The following is an 18,673-nucleotide window of genomic DNA, read 5'->3' as shown; positions in this document are numbered from 1 at the left end:
GCATATAGTACCTGGCTAGAGGAACCAAAAGTATGGCAGCTGCCATGGGCCCCAGAGCTTGTAGAATCAACTTGACTGGAGGACATGGAAGATTCAGGATGGCTTCAACTTGAAATGTCAATGTGTCAATGCGATGTTGTGACAAAACAGCTATTTGAGCAATGGTGCTTAGTTGTACTCCAATAAGTTCTAAGGTTTGAATCGGTATTGGTTGTGACTTGTCCAAGTTTATGGTACTGTCTAGAAATTGGGACAACTGATAAAGATAGTCTTTGACCTGAGAAAGTGACACTGAGTGGGGCAGTCAGGAGCCAATCATCTAAGTACGGGAATAACTGAAATCCCTGCACCTGTCTATTTTTATGTGATAGTACATGTCCTAGAAATCCACAGAGCACATCCAATCATCCTTCCTCAGCAATGGGAGAATGGACTGAATCATTACCATCTGGAACTTGACCTTTTTCACATACAAGTGGAAAATGCTTAGGTCCAAAATGGGCCATAGGTCCCCTAAATATCTTTAGCACCAAAAAGAAATGGGAGCAAGTCCCGGACCCTCTCTGTTCGGTTGTATCATCTTGGATGACTCGTTTTTGCAGCATTTTGATGATTTTAGCAACTGCCAACTCCCTCTGACTGGGTAGGATGTCGTGGAGTTTCTTTTTTAATCTTTGGTGGGGAAAGAGAAAAGGGAATGCGGATATAATGCTTGGCACCCAAGCTTTTGTCATAATTTGGGCCCAGACACTCGAGTGCAGAGAAAAACGGCCCCCGACTGCCTCCAGAATCAGGGTAGTGCTTCAGTAGCACTGAAAGGGTTGCTGGAAAAAGATTCCCTAAAGCCCTGGTTTTGTGAGCCCCCTCTGCCTCTTGGGTGGCATCTCCCATTATAGCCTCCTCCTCTGCCTTTGGAAGAAAGCACTCTGCTTTGATCAGGAAAGAAACCTTGTAATTTACAGAACCAAGTTTTCTTAGCCCCACTTTGATTCCTAGAGTAGATTCATTGAGGGGTGGAAAACTTGATCCCCATAGCAGACAAGGTCTTACCTTCTTGCTCGCTGCAAGTCAGGGTGTCTTTAACAGATGGTCTGAACAGTGAAGAACCATCAAAGGGGGCGTTGACTAAAGATGCCTTAAAGGGCTTTGCAAAATCACACAGCCTCATCAAAGTATGAAGACGTATCACAAAGCTGGTGCCGGCTGCCCTTGAATATCCTTCTGCTGAGTGAGAAACAAGTCTCATGGAAGAATTTGCTATGGAAGTAAGAGTGGTTAGCCTAGGTGAAATCTTACCAAACTCCTCCTTAGGCATGCAATCCACCAAGGATTCAGAGAGTTCTTTAACCAAGTCTCTCTGAAGGTGAACAAAATGTGCCAGATCATTTAATGCCCTCAGCAAAAATGTCACTGAGGCATAAGCACGCTTCCCAAACCTGTCCATCACTCTGGACTCTCTGTTCGGTGGATGGACAGTTGAGCTCTGGTGGGTGAGCTCTTTCTGGTGGGTGAGCTCTTTCTTGGTAGTAGCTGCCACCACCATAGTGTCAACTGGAATGCTTTTACTCCATAAAGCATGATCCTCTGGGGGTGAAAGGATTTTGTCCATTCACTTTGGTACTGGTTCTATAGAGTCCTGTTCCTTCCAGGCCTGACAGGTGACAAGGTCTATAAGAGTGTCCACTGGGGGGAGGACTACCCAAGATGCATATGGTCCTGTCCTGAAGGCCTCCAGGAATACAGATTCCTATGAAGAGGGTTTTTTGGAAGACCAGCCACCTTTTAACTTCAAGATCTCCAAGATGTCTGTGAAATGGGCATCATCTGGTGGTGATTTGAGAGTTCCCTCACCCTCATTGTAATCTGCATCCTCAGTGAGGGATGCCATAGGGGAGTCCAAGTGCCTCCTTTTGCACATCCTCTTCCATGGGATCTCCTCAGTGGGATATTCAGGACAGGAGTCAGAAGAGGAAGGGGTCACCTCTGGTGGAACAGGCTGGAGGTCCTTTGAGACAGGCCGACCCTGGACAGAAATGGTAGATCCAAGGCCCAGATCCAATGTGGGCACACAGGGAGGAGTGGCAGTCAAAGGGTCCAGCATTTGCTAACAGAGAAGGCCTTTTCTATAACCTGGAAGGCTGAAGGTCTCAGAGAGACCCCACTGAACCCCCTAGGACACGAAGCTCCCAAGGAATATGGAGAAAACTTACCAGAACCCCGACTCACAAACAGAAATGGACCCACTCTATTGAGAGCCAAAGCTCCAAGATGGAGGGACAGATTAGAGAACAATGCAGCCAAACCTTGCCCCTCAGATCTGGCCGCGACATCATGGATCTGGGCTGCACTCTGATCTGCAGATCTCAGAGCAGAGGCAGTCAAGGTAACGGTCAGAGTCAAGGAAGCAAGAGCTCTCTGATCCGACCCCGAATCCATCAGAAGACTACTGGCCTGGTGCTCTGAATCCAAAACATGGATCAGAGAAGGAAAAAAGAAGTTGATGGGACAGGCTCAGATCCATGAGGGGATGGAAATGGAAGTACCCCAATCTGAATCTGTGCCTTGATGATTGATTTGGCCATTTTATCCACATTGTCATACAGGCTCCTAGAGGATCAGAGGGAAGCCACTAAAGATGGACAAGAATGCCTGGGGGTACGCAGGACCTTAGAAGGCTTTGTAGGAGAAATTGAGGTGATGGCTCTCAGTGAAGAACTAGAAGAAGACTGCAAATCCGGGGATCTAAGGATCCAAAGTAGACTGCTAGCATCCAAGGACTTAGGATTCAGAGACAGCCGATATAGAAGGCTCACTCGTAGACGTTAAGTCAGTTGAATCTGACAGAACAAACTTAGGCCTTGACACCGACATCCTCACATCTGAAACCTTTGGAGCCTTGGCAGGCAGCTCCAAAGATGACCTGGACTCCTTATGATGCCTTTTCTTTGTCTCGGAGCTGAGCAAATCATTGGAAGGGGGCTGAACTCCTAGTGAAGAAGAAAGAGGAGTGTGCATAAGCCCTTCATTATCAATTTGTTCTTTCTTTCCTCAATGGTCTCGGATTGACATCCAGGTGAGCCGGCCCTAAACAATAAACACACCTATCATGTGCGTCCTAGTGTGGAGTCTTCCTCACACACTTGGCACACGTTTTAAAAGCTGTAGGCTTATCCACAGGAAAGGAATCAACTATTTACAAATAAAAACTACAAAAACTATATAAGTATAACTCTACAAGGCTAGAAGAAGGAAGGGCCGAAGCCCAAATGGAAGAAGGAGGTCAAATACAGACAAAAAGAACCCTAATGCACCTTGAAAACTAATGGGAAAAAGGGAGGAAGATAAAATACACTAAAGCACTAGAATTCTAAATTTAAATAGAAAAGGAAAAAGTAGAGGAATTATCAATAAGTGCATCACTTAGCCGAGTACTGGAAAACCACATCTGGGAGCACCAGCGGCAAATGAGATCTGAGGAGGTTGGGCTAGGGCTGGGGATTTATGGGTAAGGGAGGAGTTTGAGCCTGGAAGTTAAAGTCTGTGGGAGGAGGACAGGTTGGATCTGGGGATCGGATCCAAAGCCCATCAGTGAAGCAGAATGAGAGGGACATCAGATTCCCAATTGCACTTAACTCACTGACATTTTTTTTTGTTTGAAAAATGTAAAAAAAACCCCACTGATAGATTAAATGGGTGTTAGCTGTATATTTTACAGCTGGAGGTCTTATTCTACATATATGTCGTACAGATGTACTTGGGTGGTGCATAGTGATGGCTGTCTTGCATAACTGCAATCATGCCTGTGGTAATTATGTGCTTGCATTGCTGTTGATCTGTTGGAAGGGCTAAGGTCCTACAGATAACAAATTGTGGTCACTATATGTATGATGGTCTCTGATTTATAGATTCTCAGCTCTCTAAACTCCTACAGGCTTCTTAAGTCAAGATACTTAAAATAAATTTCTCCAGCAGAGTGGGAACCCACTCATTAGGTAAAGTGGGTACAAACTGCCCAGCTGGATGAGAAAAGACTGGTCTAACAGGATAGACACTGAAGTCAACAGAGTATCTTGATCCAAAGATAGCCAGTCTGTTGGACTGTTCTAGCTGGATGCTAAAGGTCAGTGAGATTCAGTGTAATAGGCTGTTGCAAAACAGGAATTGAGTCATACATTTTGTTTGACCCTATGAATATAGGCCCAGTAATACCAGCTATCCTGACAGCCTCAATGTTTGCAGCAATATACCCTATATCTTTACCCCAACCTTAAGATCTGCTACACAGGTTAAGTGTTGAAATGGTTGAAAATAGTGCCAGCAGGCCTTGTGACATTGGGACCAATTGCAGCTGACGTTGCAACAACTTAATCTGGAGAACTGGTGATGTAATATTTTAAGTAAAGTTACTGTCTCCTGTGGCAGAGGCAGAGGCAGTTACTCTACAGTTCTGTAGAATGTGGAGCATGTTCGTCAGGGGGTTGAATAAGGTAAGGGCCATCTGTCCGACAATAGTAACAGACAGAAGTCACGTAGACAAAGAGTGAAGATATAGCACAGTAAGAGGTCCACTTTTTAGACTTCTCCTGTAGTGCTTACAGCTAATACAGTACTCTGTAGATTGTCTAACTAGGTAGGTGGGAAGTTCAATGCTCAACATGGGAAATGTGTGTGTGTGTGTGTGTGTGTGTGTGTGTGTGTGTGTGTGTGTGTGTGTGTGTGTGTGTGTGTGTGTGTGTGTGTGTGTGAGAGAGAGTGTGTGTGTAATGCTTGGTGCTGTATCCACTTCCCCTGAGGAGAATGCATTTGAGGGGGCTGGCAAAATGGTTAAGGTGTTTACCTCACCCACACGAAACACAGGGTTTTATTTTCAACTCTGATGTAAATTGGCAATGCTTAAAATGGCCTACAAGGGCAGCTAGCCTAGTTTTTACCTATGAAAAAGGAAAGCAGAACACTGTTTTGTGCATCATATTGACTAATATCAAGTTACTATATTCTCACTATATAATGCACATTAAAATGATAAATTAACTTTTAACCAAAAGCACATGTACTTAAATATCAAGCTGGAACAATGTAAGCTAAAGCAGTAAAACTGAAATAAATATCTGTATTTTCTAAGCAATCCATATAACAAAACATACACACTTCAGTCTGACTGTCATTTCTCAAAGACAAACATAAGCTAAAATAAAAGCATTATTGAGTTACAAGGATAATACCTGATTTCTTCAAAGGGGTTATAGTATAAAGATAATGGCTGACTTCTTCTAAGGTTTTATACTTTTTATAGTCCATCTGGTAACCCCATAAAGTATGTTTAAATGAGTATACACTGAATTGATTAAAAGAAAAATGATTATAAAACAAGTGGTTAAAAAAAGAAACAGTTGAACATACATCCTGTCACACACAACCACTCTTGCCCAAAACACTGCACATTCAGCTGATACTCAGTACACACACACACACACACACACACACACACACACACACACACACACACACACACACACACACACACACACACACACAAAGGACACACACACTCCTACACCACATGCATGCAAACAATAACACACCACCGCACACATAACAACAAATGCAACCATACAACTAACAATGTTTTTGCAGGGGTAAAATCCTTCCTGCACCTCCATACAGGTAGCTGTCCCCCCACATCCCTGCCACTTTATACATACCAACTTGGAGACTGAACAACAATGGGGAAAGGGCAGGTGCTATGATGTCTTGCAACATCAAACTGGCACATAATGATCAGCTGTGCACAATATTTAATATCTAGCAATGCTACTGGAGCAGACCATAGCTAAAAATGTCAGAGGACTCAATACTTTGAATTGCACCTGTTTCCATTGTTGTTGTAAAATAATATTTAAAATATTTGCTTTATATGGGATAAATTACAAGAGTAAGAGATTTTATTTATAAGTTGTGTAAAGATTTTAGGCATTTTTATTTAAGTAAAGCCCCCACCCCACTTGCCATGGCATGCATGAAAACAGCAGTTTAACTCATTTGCATCAGTTGTATATGTTGCATTTTTAACTTACTTTTGATCCTGCCGGAAAACTCGGGGTGCTCACACCACATACTACATTGTTTACATTTTGATCTGGTTGTTCTGATGGTACACAGGAAATGGGTATGTGTCTGCTGGCCTGTAAAAATAAATAAATAAATAAATAAATAGGTATATATATATATATATATATATATATATATATATATATATATATAGATAGATAGATAGATATATATATATAGATATATATATAGATATATATAAAACTTTTAGAGCAGTTACTGCAAAACATCATAACATTTCAAAACAAATTTGAAGAAAAATAATATAGTACCATTATATTGTTTAAAATCATATTAATTCATGCATTAATTTTGCAATGTCTGTTTTATATTGTTTAAGGTCACAAGGCAGCATAAGCCCATCATGACAGTCACTGGGAGTAAGGAAGAGAAATAATATTGCATGTGACTGTCGCAGACAGGGTACAGTCTTGGAATATGCACCACTGCACGCAATTTATATGTGATGGCCAGGGATTACAGGATCGTGATCTCCACTGCTTAACAGCACATAGTAAATGCACACTGATGCTTCTGGAAATGAATGTCAACTACCACACTTAAATATTACAATGAATAGCTGCAAAGCAAAGTTATAACACCTGGTTTCCCAGGATTTCACCCATCATGTTTAATTCCCATTATTTATTTATTTATTTATTTAACATTTGTTGACCGGGAAAGTCCGACTAGGTTCCACAGAGCCTGTTTTCAGTGGAGGCCCGGGGAGAAATGCTCCAGATGCATGTCTGTGGAATGTGGGAGGAAACCGGAGTACCCGGAGGAAACCCACGCGAACACAGGGAGAACATGCAAACTCCACACAGAAGGCACCCCAGCCGAGAATTGAACCAGAGAACCTCTTGCTGTGAGGCGACAACGTTAAGCGCTGCACCACTGTGCCAGCAGTGTTATCTTACCAGCAGTATGTGATATCTAGACAATATAATTTTCCATACAGCCACACACACACACACACACACACACACACACACACACACACACACACACACACACACACACACACACACACACAGTCACTCTGAAAAGGCAGATTCTAACAGTTAATAAGCCATCAATTCATTACACGTATGCTAACACCAATGCAGAAATCACAGCCACAAGCTGTTGAAGTTGAATATAGAGGATTATGATTGGGTTGCCAATCATAACCTGTTTATTATGTGTTTGAGACATGAATACCAAGAAATTTACTTCAACAGCGACACACAAATAATTATGATCAGCTACCTGATCATAATTCTTTGGATTGCATACAGCTTTATCTGCTCCATGTACTAGAAGTTACAAAAAATGCAAAGTGTTTTGATGGCTTTCAAAGCTGTACAGCACTGAGGGGGGTGCTGTCAGAAAGACAGCTTAATGCTTTCTGTTATGTTTACACTCACCTGTTATGGTTCTCAATGGTTCATATTTTTGCAGAATGTCCAGATTCCTGCCTCATTTGTTTAGTCAGTTTGTCATACATTCCACGGTTGACAAATAATGCAGGATTGAAGTCAGACATGGGGGAGTGGTCCCAGCCCAGAAGTTAGAAGTATATTGGCCATTTTGGGCTAATTTTCATCTCTTTCATTTCCCTGTAATAAAAACTGTATTTGCACGGTTTTGCACGCCGGGCAGCGCTGGTTAGCTAGGGTTAAATTATTTCCGGCTCCACTAAGTCTCCTCTTCAGTTTTTCCCTTGAAACTAGTCTAACTCTCAACCTCAGCACTCAAAAAAGCATCCTACAGTCCAGCACTTGCTCAGACCTAATAGCAAGCACTAATATGCCCCGACACTTGATTGTCCAGCAGGGCAAGGCTCTTTATTCACCCCTCACCAACCAAGTGACTAAGCAGCTCACCCTACTATTCAGGCATGACCAAAGGGCAACTCCATGTGTACTCTCCAGTCCAGCTGGTGAACCTGGGTATCGTGAGGCAATGTTACAACTGCCTCATGTGCACAGACAACCCTCTCCTCCTTCCAAAAAACACTAACATATGCGAGAGATGCAATTATAAAGTCAAACTGGAGGCTAAGCTCTCTCCACCCAAGAATGGAACAGACAGTCATGAGGAGAAGGTTAACACTTGCACCACACCTCCAGCCTCACATAGACCTACTAAACCAGCACTGGCAAAAAATACACATAAATACACAAAATCATGTTCGGAGGCTCTAAATAAAAACCTGCAAAAGCATTAGAGAGCTCCAAAGCACAAAAAACCTGCACCTCCTGTCACAAACCAGGCAACAAATAAAACACAAAATCAATGTACTGCACAATCACAGCCCTTAAGGCGAAATAACATACCTAACACACTAATAATAGGTGACTCTATAGTCAGCCACACTGACGTCCCACTCACTAGGCTGGACAAGGAGAAGATTACTGTTAGCTGCCTGTCGGGAGACAGAATCCGCCACATAACACAAGCACTCAGGTCACTCCAGAACAAGTACAAATATGACTCTGTCATTGTTCATGTTGGTGTGAATGACCTGAGATATACCTCCCTGGACTACATGAAAAGAGACATGGAAGAGCTTTCTAATCATGTAGCCCAGGCAGGTATGATCCTGACCCTGAGTAGCATCCTGCCCTCACCAAGAATGATGCCTCAGTATAAAGAAAAAATTATCAATTTCAGCAACTGGCTAAGCTTCTGGTGTCATTCAAAGGGGATCCAGTGTCTGTCAGCCTGGGACGACATGCTCGACAAGCCGCATTGCTTCGCAAGAGACGGCTTGCACCTGTCATCCCCAGGCTTTCAAATACTGGCCAAGGCTCTTGCTGCCCCAATAGTGCCTTTTTTAGGCAAGGCTCAAAAGTCAAACCCACCGCGTAAACAGCACAAATAAAAAAATGAAGGTTATGCTATTCCACACCAGGAGTTTAAATCTCACAATGCACGAGCTCGAAGCACTCCTCAGTATGGAGATCGACATCTGTGCAGTAAATGAAACCTGGTTCAAAGCTCCAGAGAGCACCCTAGCACTACCGGGCTACAACTCATACCACACATTTCGGCCACAGAACATGGACCGAAACACAAAAGGAGGGGGTGTATCCATATTCATCAAGGATACCTACACCTCCAGGTTAGTGGCACAGCATGATACCTCTGAGATCATCCATGTGCAACTAACATCGAGCAAATCTGCAATGCAAATTGTGGCCTGCTACAGATCACCCTCCATGACCCAGGACAACCACTCCATCTTTCTAGAGACACTGGAAAACATGAAGGTCCTACCAAACACCCTGATATTGGGTGATTTCAATTAACCTACCATTAACTGGGAAAAGTACTCGAGTACAAACTCCCAGGCCCAGAGTTTCCTGGAATTTATCAACTCAAAAGCCCTGGATCAGCTGGTAAACTCCCCTACCAGAGGTGAAAACATATTGGACCTGGTCAGTAAAAGTACACAGCTCTGGTTGAAGTGCCTCTGACAAGCAAAACAGCTAATCCAAGTAAATAAAACTCCAGAGGCACACCACGACAATCAGAGCCGACCTAGTATCAAAGTAGTTTAATAGCACAAAACAAAAACACAATGAAAAGGCCAGTAAGCGCTTTTGCGTTTCACTAAACACTGCTTCAGACTTTCAGAATACTGTTTCACTTGCATACTAATATATAGATAGGTACCATTAACTTACACCAATAAGAAGCCTTCTTATTACATCATCAATTAATATAATAAAATAAGCCACAATCCCTTAAAATATCTGTAAGTAAAACAGATGTATATACTCATTTAAAAGTACATTTAAAAGCTGTCTGCATTAAATGAAAACATATATAATGAGTGTAGTGTATTACATGTATCACATATATCATAAAAACTTGATGGACTCTCTCTATAAATTTATATAAAACATATTTCTTCTAAATTAGTTGATGCACCTTATAATCTAATACTAATATATATATATATATATATATATACATATATATATATATATATATCTACACATACATAAATCGCGTTTATATTACCTCGTCGAAATCTTACTGCATCGAAGCAATAAATGTCGAACACAATTATTGATGCAGTAAAATATTGAACAAGGATAAAAAAAACAACTAAAGGGTGTATGCAGGGGAGCAAGCCACCCTGCACCCCACACCCCCCGCTACTTAAATATACCAACTCCGAGACCGCACTACATTGAGGTAAATGGAAATCTCCCCTTACGGAGATTTCTGTTTACCTGGCCGATATTCTTCACTTTCGATATTGTCGTGCCGACAATATCAGATTCGATAGTTTCAGCTTACAACAATACAATATAGACCCTATAAATCAGACTTCAATAACAGCATCATCTCATCATCACAGTTAAACATAATCTAACTAACAAAAAAACTTGTCATATAAAACTTATGCTTTTATATAAAAACTCATGTTTTGTGTTATGCTCTAAGATAATGGGTTGGGGTCTGTCTTTACTAAAATGATTAATGAGTGAGGGGTCTGTCTTTCAAAAAGGGTTTCAGCGAGACCCTATCATTCAGGCCATGTGATTTATCTGCTTGTAGTCTCAGGATCCATCGAGCTTCTTGTTTTTCAGTATAGTTCCTGACATCTCCTAATCTAGCTGTTTTATAAATTAGTTCTATAACCATAAACTGAAACTTATGTGTGGTGTCCAAGTGCATTACATGTTTGGCAAGAGAATTGCTCTCACCCTCTTTACTGATGGCGTAAATATGTTCCCTGACACGTTCTCTCAGGGTGCTATTAGTTTTGCCTACATAAAAAGAGCTGCACTTCTGACACACAGCTAAATATATGAGATCCCTGGTCTTACAGTCTGCATATAGCTTAAAAGAGAATTCCTGACCTGTATCAGGGTGAACAAATTCCTTACGTCCAGACATGAAACTACAATGGTTACATGACCTGTACGGAAATGTCCCTTCTCTAACGGAATTAATCCCTTCCTTTCCAGTTCTCTCATAACATAATAACCTCTTCAATGACTGGGTGTTCTTATATGTAAGATTCAGTGCATTCCCTGCTGCTTTTCTAACGTTATCGTCCAAAGTGAGTATATGCCAATTATTCTGAATAATGTCCTTAATCTTTCTGTTATTGTTCGTATAAGGTAATACTAACCTATTAATGTTGCCAGTTTCTTTAGCTACCTCTGGATTCAATCTATTCATGTTTCTCTTAATTTAAGGTTTGCCTGTGGTGTTCCTTCTAGTCACATTATCATCATGAATGTTGTCAGTCTCATAACTGTGATATCCTCTTTCCTTAAATTCACTCTCTAAGCTATTTAATCTACAATGAAACACAGAATCTTCACTGGTGAGCCTAGAAACTCTCAGAGCCTGACCCTTGACTATGTTGTGATAGATGTGTGGAGGGTGCATGCTTGTATGATGTAGTAAAGCATTCTTCCTACAAGCCTTCCTAAACATCTCAGTCTGTATCACTTTGTCTTGCTTATGTACTAGCACATCTCAGAACTCTATTTCGTTCATGGACCAATTCCCTGTAAAAGAAAGAAAAGTAGTGTTGCCATTAATATATTCTGTATACTCTAATGCTTTCTACATTACCTCTCCAGACCAAAAAAACATCATCGACAAAATGTTTATAATATTTGATCTGGGTACTATACCATGTATTATGCATCACGTAGGTATCCTCCCAATACGCCATTACCAAATTAGCATAGGAATTGGCGCATGGAGTTCCCATCGCTACGCCCTTCTGTTGTAGGAAGTAGTGGTTGTCATATATAAAAACATTGTTCCTCAAAATAATATCCATTAACATTGCACATCCGATAATCAGATCTCTGGACATACCTTTCTCTATCAAAAATAATATCACATATTCAACACCCGCTTCATTAGGTATGCTGGTAAATAATGAGGTGACATCTAAGGTCACTAATAAATCTAGAGATATATCATCCTCGGTTGTCATGTACTCTGTAAGGGTTTCCAAAAAGTGTTGAGTGTTGCTAATCACTGAAGTTGTTAAACTGACTATCTGTCTTTATTGTCTCTCGACATGAATAGATATGGACTCTGTCAACCATCCTCTACTTGAGACAATAGGTCTCATGGATGGATCTGATGCATTTTTGTGCACCTTGGGTAGCCCCCTAATCACTGGAATTACAGGTTTCTCAATCAAAAAATATTTATATAGATCAAAATCTATCACATTACATATAAATAGATCATACAGAGTACAATGAACATCTTTTATAATCCTAACTGTAGAGCATTCAGATTCTGATAAGTCCCTTGCTCTTCTAGCAAATCATTCATTTTACACTCATAAAAATATTTATCCATGACAATAATGGCTCCGCCTTTGTCGGCGGGTCTAATCACAATTCCTTCATTGTCCTGTAAAGCTCTAAGTGCTTCGTTCTCCCTGATGTTCAAGTTGTAAAAATCATATTTATTATCACCTCTGTCTTTCTTAGACAAACTTATCAAATCCCTCTCACAAGCTTTTTCAAATGCCTCTAAAAGAGGATGTGGCTGAGGTGTAAAAGTAGAGGGTTTCTTAAAACTATCACACAATTGCTGGTACTGTCACCATATAAAATACTGAGTTAGAGAAGCAGCAGGAAACGCACTGAATCTTACATATAAGAACACCCAGTCATTGAAGAGGTTATTATGTTATGAGAGGACTAGCAAGGAACAGATTAATTCCATCAGAGTAGGGACATTTCTGTGCAGGTCATGTAACCATTGTAGTTTCATGTCTGGACGTAAGGAATTTGTTCACTCTGATACAGGTCAGGAATTCTCTTTTAAGCTATATTCAGACTGCAAGACCAAGGATCTCATATATTTAGCTGTGTGTCAGAAGTGCAGCTCTTTTTATGTAGGCAAAACTAATAGCACCCTGAGAGAACGTGTCAGGGAACATATTTACGCCATCAGTAAAGAGGGTGAGAGCAATTCTCTTGCCAAACATGTAATGCACACGGACACCACATATAAGTTTCGGTTTAGGGTTATAGAACTAATTTATAAAACAGCTAGATTAGGAGATGTCAGGAACTATACTGAAAAGCAAGAAGCTCGATGGATCCTGACTACAAGCAGATAAATCACATGGCCTGAATGACAGGGTCTCGCTGAAACCCTTTTTGAAAGACAGACCCCTCACTCATTAATCATTTTAGTAAAGGCAGACCCCTAACCCATTATCGTAGAGCATAACACAAAACGTGTTTATATAAAAGCATAAGTTTTATATGACAAGTATTTTTGAGTTAGTTAAATTATGTTTAACTGTGATGATGAGATGATGCTTTTATTGAAGTCTGATTTATGTTTAGTATTAGATTATAATGTGCATCAACTAGTTAGAAGAAATATGTTTTATATAAATTTATAGAGAGAATCTATCAAGTTTTTATGATATATGTGATACATGTAATACACTACACATTTATATATGTTTTCATTTAATGCAGACAGCCTTTAAATGTACTTTTAAATGAGTATATACATCTGTTTTACTTACAAATATTTTAAGCATTTTAAGGAATTGTGGCTTATTTTATTATATTAATTGATGATGTAATAAGAAGGCTTCGTATTGTATCTATATATTAGTATGCAGCTGAATCAGTATTTTGAAAGTCTGAAGAAGCGTTCAGTGAAACGCAAAAGCACTTACTGGCCTTTTCATTGTGTTTTTGTTTTGTGTTATTAAACTACTTTGATACCAGATTGGCTCCGATTGTCGTGGTGTGCCTCTGGAGTTATACTGGACCTGGTCATCACCAACATGGGCGACAGGTGTTTCACATCGGACGTCGACCAGTCACTGGTTAGATCAGACCATAAACTAATCACTTTGGATGTCCACACCCCAACACCACCCCCAACCAAGGAAACCACAGTGAAAAACTTTTCTAAAACAAACTTCACCTTACTTAAGACAGAGGTGGTAAGTTTCACAGCCCCCACGCTAAAGGATAATGCTGCCCAAGATGCAGAAACCTTTACAAATGCACTCTATGAGCACATACAAGGATGCATGGATCATGTCATCCCTAGCAAAACCAAGACTCACTCCCCTAAGAGAAGGAAGCCAGACTGGTGGACCCCCTGCCATAAATAGGCTATACAACAGAAGGAGGAAACTAGTTCAGAAAAAAAGCAAATCCCAAGAAGGAAAGACATCCTTGATCAGTATCAGTATGAAACTAAGGTCCCTCATAAAATCATCCAAGGCTAACTTCGAAAGAAAAATAGCCAAGGATTTGAAAGATAACCACAAAGCCTTCTTTAGCTATGTCAAGAATCTAAGTGGCAACTTGCAGATATGCTCTGAGCTAGTGCAAAATAGCACAAAATATACTGAACCTACTGATATTGCCAACATCCTGGCAGATAGATTCAGTGCAAACTTCACCCTCCCTCTCACCCCCAAAAGGGCCCACAACAATACCGGAAAAGTGTAGTGTCCTGGAAATCACAAACACACAGGTGAAAACAGCCCTTTCAAAAGCCAAAAACACAGCGTCAATGGGGCCAGATGGTGTCCCACGCTGTGTCTTGCACAAACTACAGAACGAACTAAGCCCCCACCTAAACTTGCTATTCAACCTCAGCCTCTTCACTGGCTATGCACCCATAGAATGGTGCACAGCAACGGTTATTCCACTCCACAAAGGAGGGGCCACAACTGACCCTGGTAACTATCGCCCTATAAGCCTGACTAGCCTGGTCTGCAAGGCTATGGAGCGCTTCATCATGGAATTCATAAACAAAGACTTTGGGAACCTTCAAGCACTTGACCCGACCCAGTTCAGCTTTGTTAAGGGCAGATCATGCCTACTAAACCTGGTTGACTTCTTTGAGACAGTCAGCAAAGCCATAGATGAGGGAAAGGTGGTTCACACAGCCTACCTTGACCTCGCCAAGGCTTTCAACACCATTCCCCACTCAGGTATTATAGAAAAACTCACCAGCCTGAACATAAACCCCTACGTCATGAGATGGGTTGCCAACTGGCTTACAGACAGAACTCACACGGTAAGAATAACGGGCTCCAGGTCCGACTCTAAACCAGTCACAAGTGGTGTCCTGCAAGGCTCGGTCCTGGGATGCCTATTGTTCAGCATATACTTCTCAGAAGTACAGGCAAACACAGGAGGACTATGGCTAACCAAGTTTGCTGATGACTGCAAACTGGGAGCCATAATTGACTCTCCGGCTGACATGGACAACCTCCAAAAGGGCCTTAATGAGATGGACACCTGGTGTCAAAGTCATGGCCTCCAGCTAAATGCCAAAAAATGCATAGTCATCGCATTTGGGAAAAACAAAAGACCCATGAATTATCACATAGGTGGCAGCCCCCTTTATACAGAAGAGGTAATAAGAGATCTGAGGACCCAGGTAGATAGCAATCTCTCCTTTGATAATCATATTGCCAAAGTAGTTAGGAAATCCTTTTATGTGGCCCATCTAATTATTAAAGGGTTTGCATCTAGAACTAAAGAAGTTATAGTGCCCCCTCTACTTGTCACTCATCAGACCCATCATAGAGTACAACGCCTCATTTGGGATGTACCTCACAAGACACTTCCAACAGCTGGAAAGACCACAAAAGCACCTCACCAAGAGGATTACTGGCTGCAAACATATGTCCTATGCAGCCCGACAGAAAAAACTCCTGCTGTACTCAATTGCATATCGCTTACTCAGAGGTGATCTCTGCCCGACTTACAAAGCCATGTCCAACTCAGAATTAATGGTCATGCTCCACCTAAAGAAATCCAAGTCACTGTGAGCCATGCGCTCTAGTGAGCTAAACCTCTTCACAACAATAGAACATGCTGGAGGGATAGATTCCTGTCACAGAGACTCCCCATGGTTTGGAACAAAATTCCTAACTACATTAGGCAGAGCCCCTCACTAACACTCTTCAAGAGAAATCTTGACGAGTGGATGGGCAACAGAAAATACACCCCTGGGATCACGTCATTGGCTCTGCTTGACAGAGGCTCAGTTAATTAATCAATGGGGCGGCGAAAGCCGACACACTCTGGCTAGGTTTATAAATGCCCTTGGGCAGATAGCCTAGTACCTACCTATGAACCTATTTGATTTTCAGAGTTAGTTTTAGAAAAAAATATCCCTTTGGACAGCAGCACTGCTGCTGTCATTTACTGATCAGTACTGGCAGATTTGACTACCTAGCACTAGATCTTACCTTAAAGGGACAATCCCAGGGATTTTTTTGTTTTGATTCTGCCTTTGTTTACATTTCAGGTTTGCCTTTATGAGCATGCTTACCTTTGGATGAGGGGGGTGGGGAATAGTGCCTGAAGGAAGTTTCAAAGGTGCTAATCAAATTCCATCTCAAATTGCAGTTGTACTGACAACAGCTCTCCTGTGAGCCATTCATTAGTTTAATATATGCATTCTACCAATTGAGAAAACAAGCCTTTCAGGTACTTTATGACATGAGTGCTGTAGTATAAGGTGCTATTCTAAAGTAAAGCCTGTTAACAGATATGATAATATTAATATGATACTCCAAACATCTGACCATTTCATAATTTAGCTGCTTTTAAATATAATAAACCATTTAAGCTAACTCTACCATTTAAGGCCTAGACGTTGTGTGGCATTTAAACTGCGGTGGTGGTGCTGCGGTAGCGTTGTCGCCTCACAGTAAGACACTGTCTGGTTCGATTCTCAGCTAGAGCGTCTTCTGTGTGGAGACATGCGTGAATGGACGTACCTTCGTTGAAGGTTGTGCGTCAGAGCTGGCAACTCAGCACGTAAAAATCTACTGCCAATCATTAGCGGACCGGAGTTCCGCTGTGGTGACCCCTGACCGGGAAAAGCCGAAAGACACAACAATGTTGTGTGGCCTTTAATTTGATCTGCCAATATAGTTCTCTGGACGCAAGTCTGGTCTGGCATCCCAACTATCTTCCCTTAATAATTCTGATGTTTTCTTCAAGGCATAAAAAATATATATTTTTAATTCTCACATACTAATTACTGACAAATGAAAATGTTAGATTTATCTTTTGTTTTAACAGCATTACAGGTAGCTGGGATGCCAGACTTGAATCCGAGCCTTAATGATAGAATTAATTTAAATGGTTTATTATATTTATGAAATGGTCAGATGTTTTGAGTGCGATATTAATATTATCTTTTAACACGCCTTACATTGGAAGAGCACCTCATTTTACATTTTATATTTTATATCATAATTTTATGATATGTATCTTGTTTTGTCTCTCTCTCTCTTTCATATATATATATATATATATATATATATATATATATATATATATATATATATATATATATATATATATACACAATATGTATTTTTTTTATTTTAAGATAATTAGAAAAATTCATGAATGTTTTTTATATACATATTTGAATTGTTTTAATTGTTATTCGGTCTTGGTTAGTATTTTATTTTTGACAAAGGAATGTCAGCAGAGACATCAAACACCAAGAAATAAAATATAACTTATTGTTAAGTGTTTTCATTTGTCATATGTAACTGAACTTCATCAGAACAAATCACCTCGCAACAATAATCCCATAAATACATTATTTAAAAAAACATGCTCACCTTTAACCAATCACAACTGAATAATAATTAAAACAGTGCAAATATTTTTTTATTAAAAACCTTTATGAATTTTCTAAGTTAATTTCTTAAAATAACATCAAAAGATATATACAATAAGATACATATCATACAATTATGATAAAAAATATAAAATGTAGTACAGGGTGCAATTTAAAGTTCTCTGTTAACAGAGATGATAATATTAATATGTTCAAAACATATGACCATTTCACAATTAGCTCCTTTTAAATATAATTCTTGGATGATATATTGACTTTTTGGTAGGGAGAGAATCAAATACTGGGAACGTTTTTGAAATACATGAACAACATGGTATCTTTAACATTTTTCTTTTAATATTGATTACAGTATATAATTAATTATTTGGATATTACTATCATTAAGAAGATCTAATCCAACATTTACTGCAAATGTACTTTTTCCAAATTGGTATTTACATTTCAGTAGTGGTCATCCTTATTGGCAGAAGAGGAAGAACAATCTAGTAAAAAAAAAAGAACTTATGTTCTTACCATAACGTCCCATGTGAGTTGTTCATCTCGCCTTTGTTCTTACACGTGGGTACGGAGCAGATCCATTGGCTCCGAGCAGGCTGCTTTCCAAGTTCAAGATCTCTGAGTAGCTCGAGGCACAGTCCCTGTCCCATGATGCTCTCTGACTAATCTCAGATCTAGTTTGCTGAACCCAGCAAGAAAAATTATGACTAAACATACTAATATGCCAAACATATACACATGTATACATATATTTACAATTTGCCAAGAAATACTCTGGCTGGAGTAAAGGAAACTAGTTAGACCAACCAGACCACTAGTCATACCTGTTCTTCAAGAACCTGGAGGGGGAAGGTGGGAGGGAGCATAAGAACAAAGGCGAGATGAACAACTCACATGGAAAGTTATGGTAAGAACATAA

General features: G+C 40.3%; 1 protein-coding gene across 1 annotated transcript in view; it reads right to left on the bottom strand.

Moving 5' to 3' along the window:
- The window catches only part of LOC122814360 (integrin alpha-M-like), a 249,783-nt gene that overhangs the window by 164,983 nt on the left and 66,127 nt on the right, over positions 1-18,673 (bottom strand). Inside the window, exon 4 of the mRNA XM_044086946.1 lies at positions 6,075-6,182. Coding sequence (XP_043942881.1) covers positions 6,075-6,182 — 108 coding nt within the window. The remainder of the gene's footprint in view (positions 1-6,074; positions 6,183-18,673) is intronic.

The sequence above is a fragment of the Protopterus annectens genome, chromosome 10.part0, assembly GCF_019279795.1.
Source record: "Protopterus annectens isolate FY-2018-M chromosome 10.part0, PAN1.0, whole genome shotgun sequence".
Lineage (NCBI taxonomy): Eukaryota > Metazoa > Chordata > Ceratodontiformes > Protopteridae > Protopterus > Protopterus annectens.
Note: the sequence above shows the minus strand (reverse complement) of the source record. Positions and strands in the feature narration are given on the sequence as shown.